General features: G+C 44.9%; 1 protein-coding gene across 2 annotated transcripts in view; it reads right to left on the bottom strand.

The window, feature by feature from the left end:
• LOC141116842 (kelch domain-containing protein 2-like) overlaps positions 1 to 7,099 on the bottom strand; it is a 31,766-nt gene extending 24,667 nt beyond the window's left edge. The window contains exons 1-3 of one of the 2 annotated variants that reach the window (XM_073609311.1): positions 6,951 to 7,099; positions 3,827 to 3,895; positions 1,204 to 1,306 (exon numbers count right to left, since the gene is read on the bottom strand). In XM_073609311.1, coding sequence (XP_073465412.1) covers positions 1,204 to 1,306; positions 3,827 to 3,895; positions 6,951 to 7,084 — 306 coding nt within the window. In that variant the 5' untranslated portion in view covers positions 7,085 to 7,099. Of the gene's footprint in view, positions 1 to 1,203; positions 1,307 to 3,826; positions 3,896 to 4,099; positions 4,478 to 6,950 lie in introns of those variants that run through there. The other variant, XM_073609309.1, reaches the window with a different exon arrangement.
• Positions 7,100 to 16,424: the final 9,325 nt, after the last annotated feature.

Below are 16,424 nucleotides of genomic sequence, written 5' to 3' on the forward strand. Positions count from 1 at the left end.
ATGCGCACTCCAGCGGGCAGCCAAATGTGATGGGTCGCCATATGTGACGAAACACCCCTAGGGGACACACAAGGCACGCAACCGGGAGGGTGTCATATAACGTCCACCCAGAAGACAGAGGCTCCGGGGTGGCTGTAATTTTACAATAGACCAGGCAGGAGGTGGTTAAACCCTACACAGCTGGAATGCCAAAAGGCTTTTCTTAAACAAGATTGGCCCAAGGCCATCTCAAAAAAGATTCAGCTGCTCAACAGACAACCATACCAATCAAATAATACTTGGGAAGCTCGTGAGAAACATAGAAGGATGGTGCCAGAAAAAGGCCATCAATGTAGTCTGAGGGCCTACCATGTAGTCTGAGGGCCGACCATGTAGTCTGAGGGCCTACCATGTAGTCTGAGGGCCTACCATGTAGTCGGAGGGCCTACTATGTAGTCGGAGGGAATACCATGTAGTCGGAGGGAATACCATGTAGTCGGAGGGCCTACCATGTAGTCTGAGGGCCTACCATGTAGTCGGAGGGAATACCATGTAGTCGGAGGGAATACCATGTAGTCGGAGGGAATACCATGTAGTCTGAGGGCCTACCATGTAGTCGGAGGGCCTACCATGTAGTCGGAGGGCCTACCATAGGGCCTACCATGTAGTCTGAGGGCCTACCATGTAGTCGGAGGGAATACCATGTAGTCAGAGGGAATACCATGTAGCCAGAGGGAATACCATGTAGTCGGAGGGAATACCATGTAGTCGGAGGGAATACCATGTAGTCTGTGGGCCTACCATGTAGTCGGAGGGCCTACCATGTAGTCGGAGGGAATACCATGTAGTCGGAGGGAATACCATGTAGTCGGAGGGAATACCATGTAGTCGGAGGGAATACCATGTAGTCAGAGGGAATACCATGTAGTCAGAGGGAATACCATGTAGTCAGAGGGAATACCATGTAGTCAGAGGGAATACCATGTAGTCTGAGGGCCTACCATGTAGTCGGAGGGAATACCATGTAGTCGGAGGGAATACCATGTAGTCAGAGGGAATACCATGTAGTCAGAGGGAATACCATGTAGTCAGAGGGAATACCATATACTACATAACTATTCCAAAAGGAGTTTGTGCACTAAGAATGTAATGAGTATGACTAGCTTCAGAAGACCATGACATGTCTAATGTTTTGAGTGAGACTGTAATTGATTTCCTTCAAACCTTCATTGCAAACCCAGATGGCATCATATTCTTGGGCCATTCAAACTCCGTGGTGTGAATTCTGATCCCGGATTCCACCAGAACTACGGCTTTAGAATCTGGCCTGTCAATCAAAAGTAAAACAGCCAATTAGGACTGCGACAAAGAAAAACAATTGTTGGAGAGCAAGTTAAATATACAATGACACATGGCAAAATAATTGTATATGTAGTTCTGTAATGTTACATTCACACGGGTTACAGAAAAGGTGCCATGTACAATGGGGGAGATTTACTAAAACTGGAGCACTCAGAATGTGGAGCGGCTGTGCATGGTAGGCAACCAGCTTCTAACTTCAGCTCGTTCAATGAAGCTTTGACAATAAAACCTGGAGGCGGATTGGTTTCTATGTAGAGCTGCACCAGATTTTACACTTTCCAGTTGTAGTAAATCTCCCCCATACTGTCAGCGCCTAGCAAACACCCAGTCCAAGAAGGTGTATGGAGACAAATTGGCTTAATACACATTCCTGCTTTTATCGGACATTGCATTATGCCAGATAAAATGTTGAGTTCTACGTTGGGAGCAACAGCATCTTAATTCTACAAGCGATCAAACCAAACTCAGATCGGAGGCTTTGGAGGCCATAGGAGAGATATGGGGTCTGAAAGACCCCAGATCTTACCATAAAGAGGACCTGTCAAGGCTCATGCGGTCACAAGGGATGTTGTTCATCCCTTGTGATAGCAATAAAGTTAATCCAAAAAAAATTTAAACCTCCTGTGTAACTCTGAATTGGTAACCTGTCGAGGCTTTTAAAGTGTCTCCTATGAAAATTTTTAGGTAATATAATTTAGAGCTGTTCCACGGGCATACACAATTTTAAAGCATGGCATGTTAGGTGTCTATTTACTCGACAGAACATTTTTTTTTTTTTTTTACCAAACAACTGAGTATTAGACTGTATTTCTATGTACTAAAACTCAGTGTATTTTTTTCCTAAAAAGTTTGATAATTGATAATCCACTATGCAAATATCTTGTGACATAAAAAATTGCAACACCCACCATTTTTAATCTCCAAGGTCTCTGATTATAAAATATATAATATTTGGGGGTTCCAAGTAATTTAACAGGAAAAAAAAAAAACTAATTGTTCCATGTATGAGAGAGATGTCAGAATTGGCCCAGAATGGAAGGCATTTGTTACCCCAACATTTCATAATCCTGATATGTGGCTGCTGTACCATGTACTTGTATGAGAAAGTCTCCTGTTCTCTTTGTTTTGCTTCCTTTATGTGAAATCCCTGGTGTGCCTGCCAGTCCCTCTGCTTTCCTATTAAAAACTGACCACACTAAGCAGGAGAGCACACATGGTCAGTTCTCTAGCTATGATGGGAACTCAGCCTGCTCTCCTCCAATGATCAGACTTCTCCTGACAACCCCCCCTCCCCCCCTGCACAGCTATTCACTGGGAAGATCAGTGTACTGCTGCTTCTCCTCCCCCCAGCTCTTATGCAGCTGAGAACAGAGGGAATGAGATAATTTATAAAAAAGGGAACAGAGATATTTATAATTTTATATATATATATATATATATATATATATATATACATACACATAAATGTTTTGCTTACCATCTCTATCTTAATCGCTTGCCGACCAGCGCATGCTGATGTACATCGGCAGAATGGCACTGGGGGCAAAAGGGCGTTCAGGTATGTCCCCTTTAAGAAGCGGTGTTGCGCGCGCCTGACAGCGGGTCCATCGGGTGCCCGCGATCATGTCACGGAGAGGTAGAACAGGGAGATGTAAACAAAGCATTTCCCAGTTCTGCCTTGTGACAGGGCAGTGATCACAGCTCTCTGTCATCGGAAACAGTGATCACTGTCCTGTGTGTTAAAGCCCCTCCCCCCTAAAGTTAGAATCACTCCCTAGGACACACTTAACCCCTTCACTGCCAGTGTCATTTACACAGTAATCAGTGCATTTTTATAGCAATGATCGCTGTATAGATGACAATGGTCCCAAAATAGTGTCAAAAGTGTCCGATAATGTTGCATTCATGATAAAAATCGCAGATTGCCGCCATTACTAATTTAAAAAAAAATAATAATAAAAATGCCATAAATCTATCCCCTGTTTTGTAGACGCTATAAATTTTGCGCAAACCAATCAATATACACTTATTGCGATTTTTTTTTACCAAAAATACGTAGAAGAATACATATCGGTCTAAACTGAGGAAAAAATTTTTTTTTTATATATTTTTGGGGATATTTATTATAGCAAAAAGTAAAAAAATATTGCTTTTTTTTTCAAAATTATCGCTCAAAAGAAAGCTCTATTTGTGGGGAAAAAATGACGTCAATTTTGTTTGGGTACAACGTCGCACGACCGCACAATTGTCAGTTAAAGAGACGCAGTGCCGAATCGCAAAAAGTGCTCTGGTCAGGAAGGGGGTAAAATTTCTGGGGCTGAAGCGGTTAAAAACCCCTTTTATACTACACCAGGTCTCTTCCTTGTTATGAATGGTTCCTGGGCCCCAGGGCCCCTGTGAATGGGGCCTCGCTTTCTTGTACCGCCAGTCACCATTACACACAGACATCCTAGACCCCAATCCCAGGAAATCCGTCTCCTCTTACTTTTGCAGGCGGATGAGGTAAGTCTTGTTATCCACATCGTAGACATTGTACACGCGCATGCCCAGCAGACTGAGGGATGAAGAGAGACAACACACAGGATTATTGATCAGTTATAAGACCTCATTCATAATAATGATCAGCACTGCACACCTGCAGCTCAGGCAGGGTAAGCTGGGACTTGTAGCCCCCCCAACAGCTGGAGAGGAAGCTTCCCCACTCCCATGGCTGATGTTCCATCCCCCCTGCAGCTCACACAGCCCTCCTTGTAGTCACCTGTCCTGCAGCTCTGAGATGACAGCCCGGATATCTATGGTATTGAATCTGTTCTTCATTCTGCCAGCTCCCACTTGTGCACTCACTCCAGCCGGTGTTCTTCCGAGAAAGTTCCGCTCGGCGTATAAGTTCCCCCCTCTACTGCGCCTGCGCAGTAGGTATCGGCGGAAATAGCCGAAGCACAACAGCTGAAAATCAGCTGTACACGGCGCCTGGAAGAGGGCCCCTCGCGGGCTCGCTTCGCTCGCCACGCTTCGGGCACGGCCTCGCGGCGCTCGGCTATCTCCGGCGGCTGAGAGTAGTATGTACTGCGCAGGCGCTGCGCCTGCGCAGTACGGGGGGGAACTTATCCGCCCAGGGAACATTCTCGGCAAGACACCGGCCATACACTTCCTGCATCACATGGCACGGCGAGCCACACGGATCAATTCTGTAAGAGCGTTCAGAACACGGTGCGACATCTAGTGACGGTACATGGAACAGCGTGCAGGCTTTAGATGCGTTATTTACTTTTCTCCAGCAGAGGTCAGTGCTGCGCCCAGAGAATTCCATACTAATATAAAATATACAGTATAAGAAATTCCTTTAGGCTTTATAATTACCCCTAAATTAACCACTTCAATGCCGGGCACTTTTGCCAAGGACAATTTTCAGCTTTCAGTGCTGTCGCAATTTGGATGACAATTGCGCGGTCATGCAACACTGTACCCAAACTAAAGTTTTATCATTTTCTTCCCACAAATGGAGTTTTCTTTTGGTGGTATTTGATCACCTCTGGGGTTTTTATTTTTTGCTAAACAAACTAAAAAAGACCAAAGTTTTTGAAAAAAATAGCGTTTTTCTTAGTTTCTGTCATACAATTTTGTTTTCTCCTTCACTGACGAGCACTCATGAGGCGGCACTGATCAGGTGGCACCGATGGGCACTGATGAGTTGGCACTGATGGGCACTAATGAGAAGGCACTGATATGTAGAATTGATGGGCACTGATGAGGCGACACTGATGGGCACTGATGAGTTGGCACTGATGGGCACTGATATGTAGAATTGATGGGCACTGATAGGTGGCACAGATATGCAGCACTGATGGGCACCAATAGGCGGCACTGATATGCAGCACTGATGGGCACTGACAGGCGGCACTGATGGGCACTGACCAGCGGTAAAAAAAAAAAAAAGGTGTATAAAAAATAAAAATAATGAATAAAATAATATAAAAAAATAAAAAAGGATACATTTATGAATAAATTTAAAGAATAAAGATATTAAAAAAAGGTGTATAAAAATAATAAATAACAATGATAAATATAATAGTTAATAACTATAAAAATAACTCTAAATAAGGGTGTATAAAAATAAAAAAAAAATAATGAGGATAATTAATAAATATAAAAATAACTACAAATCAGGGTGTAATAAATGCATATTAAAAATAACAAAGGGTGTATAAAGATAAAAAAAAATTAAAAACGGTGTATAAAAATAAAAATGGGTGTGTGATAACATTATTAATGAATAAATATAAAGAGATTGTGAATGGAAAAAAAAGTTAAACAAATATAAACAAATAAAAGTAATATAAAATAAATAAATAAATAAATGAGAGTATAAATATACATTAAAAAATAATAAAGATAATGAATAAAAATTTATAACAATAAACATAATGAATACAAATTTATATAAAAAAAAATTAAAAAAGGATACATTTATGAATAAATTTAAAGAATAAAGATAAAAAAGGGTGTATAAAAATAATAAATAATAATGATAAATATAATACTTAATAACTATAAAAATAACTCTAAATAAGGGTGTATAAAAATAAAGAAAAAATGATGAGGATAATAATTAATAAATATAAAAATAACTACAAATCAGGGTGTATAGAAATAATAAATCCATATGAAAAATAAAAAGGGTGACGAAAAAGAAAAAAATATATAATAATGAGTAAATCTAAAAATAAATAACGATGTATAAAAATTGGTGCTTGATGAAATTAATAATGAATAAATATAAAGGAGTATAAAAATAATAAATTAAAACTATAAATACCATAAATAAAATTAATAATGAAAAAAAATTAGGAAAAAAGAGACTGTGTCTCACTGTATACAGGCTGCTCTACACCCGCTATTCATCACGGGCGCTATCCCACTACTGATCAGCACGGGGGCTTTGACCTGCTCAGGTTCACCCCTTCTTGGAGTGACCTGGTTGCTCTAGGCTCCCCATATTGATACCGAAGTTAGCATGGACACCCGATCGATATAGCACAAGGTAGACTAGAACTCCTGGACTCAAGCAATGCGACAGCCTCAGCCTCCCAAGTAGCTGGAATTACAGACGCACGCCACCGCGCCCGGCGAGGAGATTGCAGTGCTCTCTTTATCTAGAAGCTGGATTCTCAGTGACGTCATCGGCTCAGCACTGCCATCTATAGGCAGCATTGGGAATCACACCCGCACGCTGGGTTGAAGGGGCGCGCTCTGCTCTACCACACCTGCGCACAAGTACAAAGGCTGGCTGAAGGCTAGCCTGCATTTGTGGGAGGAGTCTGAGAGGGCTATATTAAGCCTCCTCCTCTGTCAGGTCAGGGCTCGTGGGCGTTCCGGGTTCAGTAGGGGCGGGGCCTACACACCACTTCCGGATCGATTGCAAGATGGTGGCGGTGCCTCACCTCTCCACCCACCTGGTTCCCCCTCGGCACCCACATTCACGGGTCCCCGCTTCTTTTGGTATTTCAGCAGGAGGGGGGGGGGGCAATCGGCCGCCCGCCGACTCCTCTCCTCATGCAATGCAGCTCCACGAGGGAGCCTCTTGCCAGCCAGCTCCTCTCTCCCCTTACCAGCTTGCTTCAGGGGGGGGAGCTGCCGACCGCTTCTCCGGGTATTGAGGGTGGGGGGATATCCAGCCAGCTGCCTGCTCCGCTGCACACGGCACCATGGGAGGGGGCGCTTGCCCGTTTTTCTCGGTGATCATGCAGGGTGAGGGGGGCCGTCCATCCTCCACCCACCCTCGTTCCCCTCGGCGGCAGCCAGTCAGGTACGGCCCGCCCGCTTCTCCCGGCGCTCATGCAGGGGGGAGGGGGGCGTCCTTTCATCCTGCACAGCTCTATATGGCCAGCACGCAGCCCGTGCTTCTCCCGGCACCCATGAGGGGTGGGGGGGGGGCGTCACGGCTGTCCATCATGTTTCACCCACACCAACTTCCCTAGGGCTCAGTTTGGGGGGGTCGTCTGTCCATCCTCCACCTTCGCTGGGCCAATCCCGCATGGTCGGGGGGGGGGGGGTGCGCCGCCCGCTTCTCCCTCATCCCTGTGTGTCTTGCCAGCATGGGGGGGCGGCTGCCAGCTTCTCCTGGGGGAGGGGGGGTCTGTTCGTCCATCTTGTATCCACTCACCCGCCAGTTCACCTCACCTCCCTGGAAGTCACACCGTGCATCACGGAGGAATCGCCCGCACGCTTCCCGGTTCTCATGGGGGGGGTGCTCACCCGCCTGCTCACTTCCCGGTACTCACATGGGGCATCATGGGGGGGGGGGGGAGGATCCCCGCACGCCTCTCGGGCATTCACCGCTTCAGGCACCAGTGTTTTATCATGGCGTTTTGGCCCCAGGATTTCCGTCTTAGCGTTCTGCCCCAGGATTTCTGGCCTTAGCGTTCGGCCCCTGCATTTCTGTCGCAGCGTTTGGCCCCTGCATTTCTGTCGCAGTGCACAGTCTCTGCATTTCTGTCAAGGTGTTTCTGCCCCAGGTTTTCGGTCACAGCATGGCTGCCCAAGATTTCTGACATAGCGTTTCTGCCCAGGATTTCTGTCTTGGTGTTTCTACCCCAGGTTTTTATGTCATTACACTTCTGCTTTAGCGTTCGGTCATGGCATTTCTGCCCCAGGATTTATGTCATGGCATTTCTGCCTCTGCGTTTCTGCCCCAGGTTTTCGGTCATGGCATTTCTGCCTCTGCGTTTCTGCCCCAGGTTTTCGGTCATGGCATTTCTGCCTCTGCGTTTCTGCCCCAGGATTTATGTCATGGCATTTCTGCCTCTGCGTTTCTGTCATAGTGTTCTGTCATAGTGTTTTTGCCCCAGGATTTCTGTCATTGCATTTCTGCCCCAGGATTTTAGTCTCAGCATTTGTCATTACGCTCTGCCCAGGGTTTCGGTTCTCACGTTCCTGCCTCAGCTTTCAGTTTCAGCATTCCTGTCGTAGGGTCTTCTGTCAACATTGCGGTCAGTGCGCTTCTGCCCCGAGATTTCTGGCATAGCCTTTCTACTTCAGTGTTCAGTCTCAGCATTCCTGTCACAGCGTTTCTCAGAGGGGCGTTGTTGTTCAGTCACGGCATATTTCGGTAGCTGGTTTTATCTTCGTTGTTTGTCATGTCTCATTGTATCTTTGTTCATGTTTGTACCTGGGTCAGTTAGCTAGGGCTCACATGTCAGGATCTGTCATGTCTACAGATCCATACGGGCTGAGGTTTCGTTTGTTAATGATTGTTGACCACAATCTTCTCGCCTGTATAACATACGTCATACGATGCACGTTCATTCACCACACCTGTACGATTACCCACCACGGTCTGTGGGTACACCAGCCCTGAGTTTTCAGTTAATTACCTGTCTCTGCGCAGCAGGTTACTCAGGCTCAGTCACTACTTACACGAGGGGGGGTGGTCCATCATTAGCTTCATTCACGCGCAGTGGTCTTGACACTTCTGCTCATGTTCTCATACTTGGGTAGGCTCAGAGGGGGATTGCTGTTCTCTTGTATTGTTGACTGTCATTTCTCTTGTTCATGTTCTCAGGTGGGCTGCATTGGCAGCCATCATCCCCTTGTTGGTCCTTAAGTGGTAGGTTTGGGCAAACGTCGTCATGATTCTGGATTCTACGCTCGGGCCTGATATCTTGTCTAGGATGTGGCCTGGAAGACTGCTCGGACGTCAGTCCAGTCATTTTTTCCGTTCCCCAGCCGGTGTCAGGTAGGGGGGTTTCAGTCACTTTGGGGTATGACTGTTTCAGGCCATGGGACTTATTTCCCCGGTGTGGAGTCTGGCCCTCCTTCCTCGGTTCAGAATTCAGACTCTGCTGCAGCACGACCTGATCAAATCAGGTGGGACCAGCATTCGGTGTCTGGCATGGTTTCTCCACGTTGTCCGTGCTTATTGCCTTAGGGTTTGGGCCTCAACCACCTACTCCATCACATCCTTCAGGTATTTATCATTTTTGAACTCCTGCCAGTTGTCCTTTGGCACTTACCCTCGCTCTTTCCCATACCAGTTTGGGTAGGCCAGGGCTTGGGAGGGTTTCACGGAGCACTTCCGAGGGTCTGGTCGAAGTTTTGATCTTCTTGGCTATCATTTTGCAGGGGCTCCTCGGGACAGCCATGGCTCCCCTTCCCCCACGCATCCTCTCATTCACAGTAGTTCATTCTCATGTCTGGGTCGTCTCGGGCTCCAGGCTCGGTCCAATCGTTCATGGTACGTTTTGTTGGGTTCTGGGTAGCTTCGCAGGTTTCTACAAGGGGTTCTGTCTCATCACCGAGTCGGGGGTTTCTCCTGTCATAACGGACACTTATCGGTTATATACTGTTGCCATCCGGGCAAGCACTACTCCACTTGATGGATTGTTACCTTCCCTTTTTCACCTAAATTTGTGTCTTTTTGCCCTCTTTTCAGGCATACTGACCAGTCAGGCCAAGGCACACCTCAGGCCTTGTTGCTTAGGAGTATCACTTTCTAACTCAAAGACTCTGACTACAAGCTGTAGCTATCTAAATCGGCTGGTACAGAACAGCAGCAGCAACTGAGCCGCTAATAGGGGTCAAATAGGCGCAATCTGGGCGCCCATTTAGGTAAAGTAGGCATAATCCAGGCGCAAATAGGGGACAACCCAGGCGCTAGTAAATGTAGGTGAAAAAATATTGAATTAGTGTGGCGCTCAATCAAATTAAAATATAAATGGTGTAAAAAACTGATGATTAAGTGACGCTCAAAAAAGTATAATAAATATCGCTCAAAAAGATTAATATAATAGAAATGTAAAACAACCACGTGAATGGAGGTTCTATAGGGAAAATCCTATGCGGTGTTAGGACGGGAGATCCCTAGGAGGGTCATTTTGAGGAGGATCGTGGAGCTGTTTTTCCACCATTTTTTGGGACTGTCACAATTTTGATTGTATCGTCTATGGGACCTTTTTTTTTTACCAAGGGCACGTTTCTTCGCTGATCTAAGCACCTTTTTGATACCATTGGACTTTATTATTATTTATTGCACTTGTGTGGATTTTTATCTGTCATTATTTGTATATATTTATTCTATATTATTATTGCACATATCACATAGTTGCACTATCATTACTTATTTTAGAGTGCCATATTTATTGCTTTTTTATATTCTATTTGCACAGTGGTTCTATGAATTCATTAGTTACACTTAATATGTAGTTTCGTTTGTTTTTTTTTTAACCACTTTTTGGATTATTATTATTGGAAGAAAAGTTTTCATGAGTGGTTTAGAAAAAGGGAAACCTACACCCAATTTTTGATGTAGCAATGGTTCACTATGACCTTTGATACACATTATGATGGAAGATTAATTGTTATTGACACAATATTATTTGGATTTTCCCTATAGAATCTCCATTCACGTGGTTATTTTACATTTCTATTATATTCATTTTTTTGAGCGATATTTATTATACTTTTTTGAGCGTCACTTAATCATCAGTTTTTTACACCATTTATATTTTAATTTGATTGAGCGCCACATTCATTTAATATTTTGTCAGATATTTTTTTGGTGTGGGAACACCCTTATGGTGGCGGCTTTATCATTTATCCTGACTTTTATCTTAAACAATTGCCCCCCCCCCCCCCCCCCGTTTTATTTGTATTCTTTTTCTGAGTTCGTGGTTTGCGCGGTAGTACTCGCCATTACTAGTAAATGTAGGCGCAAATCAGGCGCATCAGGGGGGATAGTAGCAAATCAGGAGCTAATAGGTGCTAAGATATTTTATATATAATAGTTGTGGAAGAATGGGGGGGACTGGAGAGGAGGGGTCCTTCTAATGTACACCACATGTGTAGTTGCAATGTGTCACAATGTGCTGCAATGCATGCTATTGAGAATGCCTTATCTTATACATGAACGTGTACTTTGGTGCATTCACCTGTGTCGCAGCGTGCAGCTCAGTGCAGGTGTTGAGATGCGATTTGATGGATTCCCATCTATTTCATTGGCAAACACATCAAGCAAAAAAAATGCGAACATGTTAATGGGCTCATTCACACTTTAGCGTTTCTCATTCACACTTTAGCGTTTTTACGGAAAAACAACACGTGTGTGCAGTGAGGATGCTCAGAGCTTTGCAGTTGCTCTGCTTTATGAGAAATGAGGCGTTCCTGTTTTTCTGTGCATTTGTATGTGCTGTGATGGCCAATAGAATAATGAAAAAGCACGTGAATATGATACAACGGCCTAAAAAAAAAAGACAAAAGTCAAAAATCATTCCCATTGGTCCAAAAGACCCGGGGTGGGCGAATATAGTCGGGTGCAAGTCCAATTACATCCGCCCACTTATAGGGATGTATTCCTGCCAGTATTGATCTGTGTAATTACATGGGAAGAGGCCTGAAAATATCCAGTTTAGTGTGCAGATTGGTCTACGTGTTCTGCCAGTGGGGATTGGAGGGGGGCGCTGCTATGTGTTGTTACAAATCAAGGCACTGTTGACATGTAGTGCCCATTCACCCTAGAAAGCAGTTCGGGCAACCTGTATTCCATGCACCTTCCCCACACCACATTCAAAGTGCACTGGAATTGTGATCTGCAGAATTAAAGTGGAACTATAGGTAATTTTTTTTTTTTTAGGATAGAGCAAAAGAGGGTTATAACCCCTGTCAGATTTTTTTTTTTTTTCACCATTTGTGTCCTAATGCAGGGAGACTTCCCTTCACTTCCTGTCCCATAGCCAAAACAGGAAGTGAGAGGAAATACCTGAAAATGAAGGGAATCCGTTGGGGACCCCCGGGTCACAAGAACTAATTTCCCCCTCTATTACTTCTCAGGGGACAATCTAAAATGTGGGATCTTCTTTATTTTCGCTTTCAATGATAATGGTAAACAGGACAAACAGAGGGAGAATCTCCATCATGGGGGCAGAGACAGCAATCAAAATTGACAGGTGTTCTAATCTCTCTGCCCTCTATCTTAAAAAAAAAAAAAAAAAAAAAAGAAGTAGTTTTGCCTTTAGTTATACTTTAACCACTTGAGGTCTGCGCTATAGCTGAATGACGGCCACAGCGCGGACCTGAATATCCGGGAGGCCGTCATAGGACATCCTCCCCTTTGCGCGCTCCCCCTACAGGGCACGCGCGGCGTGCGCTGTGATCACTGAGTAACCGAGACTCGGGTGATCACCGATCCGAGTAAGGGGCCGATCGCGGCACCTTACCACGTAATCAGCTGTCAGCCAATGACATCTGATCACGTGTGTAAACAAAAGCTCAGTAATTGTTTTTTTTTTCTCTCCTCATGCTGACAGTGTGAGGAGAAAAAAAGCTGATCGCCGGCTTATGTTCAAGGGACATCGGTCCCAAAGAGGAAGGAGGCACATCTGCCTCCTCCTCTGTGCTTACCAGTGCCACCTGCCAGTGCCACAGTGCCACCTGTCAATGCCCACAAGTGGTGCCAATCAGTGCCACCTAGCAGTGCTGCCTTTCAGTGTAACCTATCAGTGCCCATCACTGCCAGCTATCAGTGCCACCTATTAGTGCCACTTCCCAGTGCCCACCAATGCCACCTATCAATGCCCTTCAGTGCCACCTCTCAGTGCCGCCTATCAGTGCCCACCAGTGCCGCCCTATCGGTGCCCATCAGTGGAGCCTCATCATCGTACATCAATGAAGGAGAGAAATTACCTGTTTGCTAAATTTTATAACAAAATATAAAACTATAGAATTTTTTTAATTTGGTCTTTTTACATTTTTTTAACAAAAAATAAAAACCGCAGAGGTGATCAAATACCACCAAAAGAAACCTCTATTTGTGGGAAAAAATGATAAAAATTTAATTTGGGTACTGTGTTGTATGACCGCGCAATTGTCATTCAAAGTGCGACAGCTGAAAATTGGTCTGGGCAGGAGGGGGGTGCCCAGTAAGCAAGTGGTTAACCACTTCAGCCCCGGAAGATTTGGCTGCTGAATGACGGGGCCATTTTTTGCGATTCGGCACTGCGTCACTTTAACTGACAATTGTGCGACGCTGCACCCAAACAAAATTGATGTCCTTTTTTTTCCCCCACAAATAGAGCTTTCTTTTGGTGGTATTTGATCGCGGTTTTTATTTTTTGCGCTATAAACAAAAAAAAAGAGCGACAATTTTGGAAAAAACACAATATTTTGTACTTTTTGCTATAATAAATAACCCCATTTTTTTTTTTTTTTTTTTTTTTAAAAAAACACATTTTTTCCTCAGTTTAGGCCGCTTTGTATTCTTCTACATATTTTTGTTAAAAAAAAAAAAATCACAGTGAGCATATATTGATTGATTTGCGCAAAAGTTATAGCGTCTACAAAATAGGGGATAGATTTATAGCATTTTAACTATTTTTTTTTTTTTTTTTTTTTACTAGTAATGGCGGTGATCTGCGATTTTTATTGGGACTGCGACATTATGGCGGACAGATCGGACACTTTTGACACTATTTTGGGACCATTGGCATTATTACAGCGATCATTGCTATAAACATGCACTGATTACTGTAAAAATGTCACTGGCAGGGAAGGTGTTAACACTTGGGGGCGATCAAGGGGTTAACTGTGTTACCTGGGTGTGTTTCTAACTGTAGGGTGAGGGGACTGACTAGAGCAGGGATCCTCAAACTACGGCCCTCCAGCTGTTGCAGAACTACACATCCCATGAGGCATTGTAAAACTCTGACATTCACAGACATGACTAGGCATGATGGGAATTGTAGTTCCTGAACAACTGGAGGGCCGTAGTTTGAAGACCCCTGGACTAGAGGAAATGACAGATCGTGGTTCCTAGCTATTAGGAACACACAATCTGTCACTCCTCACAGAACAGGGATTTGTGTGTTTACACACACACACGTCTCTGTTCTGCCTCTCGCCAACCCTTGTGGCCGGCGGTCATTCGCGACCATCGGCCACGAGCATCGGCATCCCCGCGCCTGCTATCCTGATCCCGCGAGCCGACGTATAGCTGCGATGGTTCGCGGGATCGTGCCGACCCGCCGCAGTATAATGACGCCGGCTGATCGGCAAGCGGTTAAGTAAAGGACAACCCAAACACAGTTCGGAGTTGAAGTGCATTTGCTTGCACCGGATCACATGTTACAGAAGTACCATGCGATCCGGTTGCTGTGCATTTTTAAAGTAGTGTATGCATTAGATTTGGTGCAGTCCAGTGCGATTCAGCTCATTCAAAATAAATGGGTTAAAATCGCACTGCATGTGAATCACACAGGAATGCTCAGCTTGTCCCTGTGCGATTCCTGGTGTGAACTGGCCCTTCACTCATTTGTATGCGGTGCTGCAATGAATGGCGACTTCATGTGAGCTCTGGTGCATTGCGGGAAAAATGCTGCAAGTCTGCGTTTTATAAGCAATGCACTTCAACCCAGCTCAAGCCAGCTTTGTAGTATGAACAGGGCACAGAGAAAACAATTGTTTTCTCTGTGCCCTTGTAGTGCTTGGTGTTGATAAAGGGCAGAAAAATGCATACAGTGTGAATGAGCTGTTAGGCTTCATCCCCAGGGGCGTACCTATCCGCACATCTGTGCTTACATCTATTCATAGCAATTCGGATACAGTGGCTGCATGGATATAGCCCCAGGTTCCAGCTTGACAGCCGTGCAAGGGGCAGGTGCATGTCCCCAAATGTTTTTTCAGCCATTGGGGCTGATTTATTAAAACTGGAGAGTGCAAAATCTGGTGCAGCTCTGCATAGAAACCAGTCAGCTTCCAGGTTTTTCTTTTTTTTTTTTTTTTTTGGTCAAAGCTTAAAGCGGAGCTCCACTGAAAAGGGGAAGCTCCTCTTGTCTGCCTACCCCCCCTCCCCCTTCCGGTGCCATATTTGGAACCTTGTGTGCCTGTGTGTGTGGAGGGGGGTATCTGGCTTTGACACGGCAAACTGAGCCGAAAGTTCGGCCCTCATCGCAGCCGGCCCATTGAGAAAGCACAGCGCGATCCATGCGAAAACCAGCCGTAAACCCGTAAGACTTCACTGCCGTTTCCCTTACCCAAGATGGCGGCTTGGGTGATGACACAGCGGCATCCCTGGACAGGCAAGTGCCCTAATAGTAAAAGTCAGCAGCTACAGTATTTGTAGCTGCTGACTTATATTTTTTTGGTGGGGGGCTGGAACTCCTCTTTAAAGTGGTTGTAAACCCTAGGACCAAAAAAAAAAAATCCTGCAAGACAAAGGCATAATGAGCTAGTATGCATAGCATACTAGCTCATTATGAATTACTTAATAATATAGAAAAAGTGCTGCGCAAATAAAAGTCCTTAAATAAACATATAAAAAATGTAGTGGCAGGATAAGAGGACAGGAACCACCAGTGACAATATACAGGCTGAGATAGATATCTGGATGGTGACTAATATCCCTCCACCGGGCTTGGATGGCCCCTCACCTCAGATATTCGACCTGAAACAGGTCACACCGCTTGTATAATTGGATGGATCAATCTGTATAATTGGTAATTACTCCTTCACATCCCAGCACTCGGTACAGTGGCAGATGATGCAGTTAGTCTATTCAAGGGTGTGAAGCGTAGGTGCCTCCTCTACGGGGGAGAGAAAATTCTTGTTGTGCGTTGTCGCGGAGCAGAAGTTCTGGAGTTGAGGCTGTAGGAGAGAGCTCTAAATGCCTGTTGCTAGGTGGTCCATCGTAGTCTGCCTCTTCCTTTGCCTGGACTGGTGACATCACTTCCCCCTCAGCACAGGAAGACTCCTACGCTTCACACCCTTGAATCGACTAACTGCATCATCTGCCACTGTACCGAGTGCTGGGATGTGAAGGAGTAATTACCAATTATACAGATCGATCCATCCAATTATACAAGCGGTGTGACCTGTTTCAGGTCGAATATCTGAGGTGAGGGGCCATCCAAGCCCGGTGGAGGGATATTAGTCACCATCCAGATATCTATCTCAGCCTGTATATTGTCACTGGTGGTTCCTGTCCTCTTATCCTGCCACTACATTTTTTATATGTTTATTTAAGGACTTTTATTTGCGCAGCACTTTTTCTATATTATTATGCTTTTGAGGTATTTTTTGAATTGACCTTAGTGCCT

Source organism: Aquarana catesbeiana, linkage group LG13, assembly GCF_042186555.1.
Source record: "Aquarana catesbeiana isolate 2022-GZ linkage group LG13, ASM4218655v1, whole genome shotgun sequence".
Lineage (NCBI taxonomy): Eukaryota > Metazoa > Chordata > Amphibia > Anura > Ranidae > Aquarana > Aquarana catesbeiana.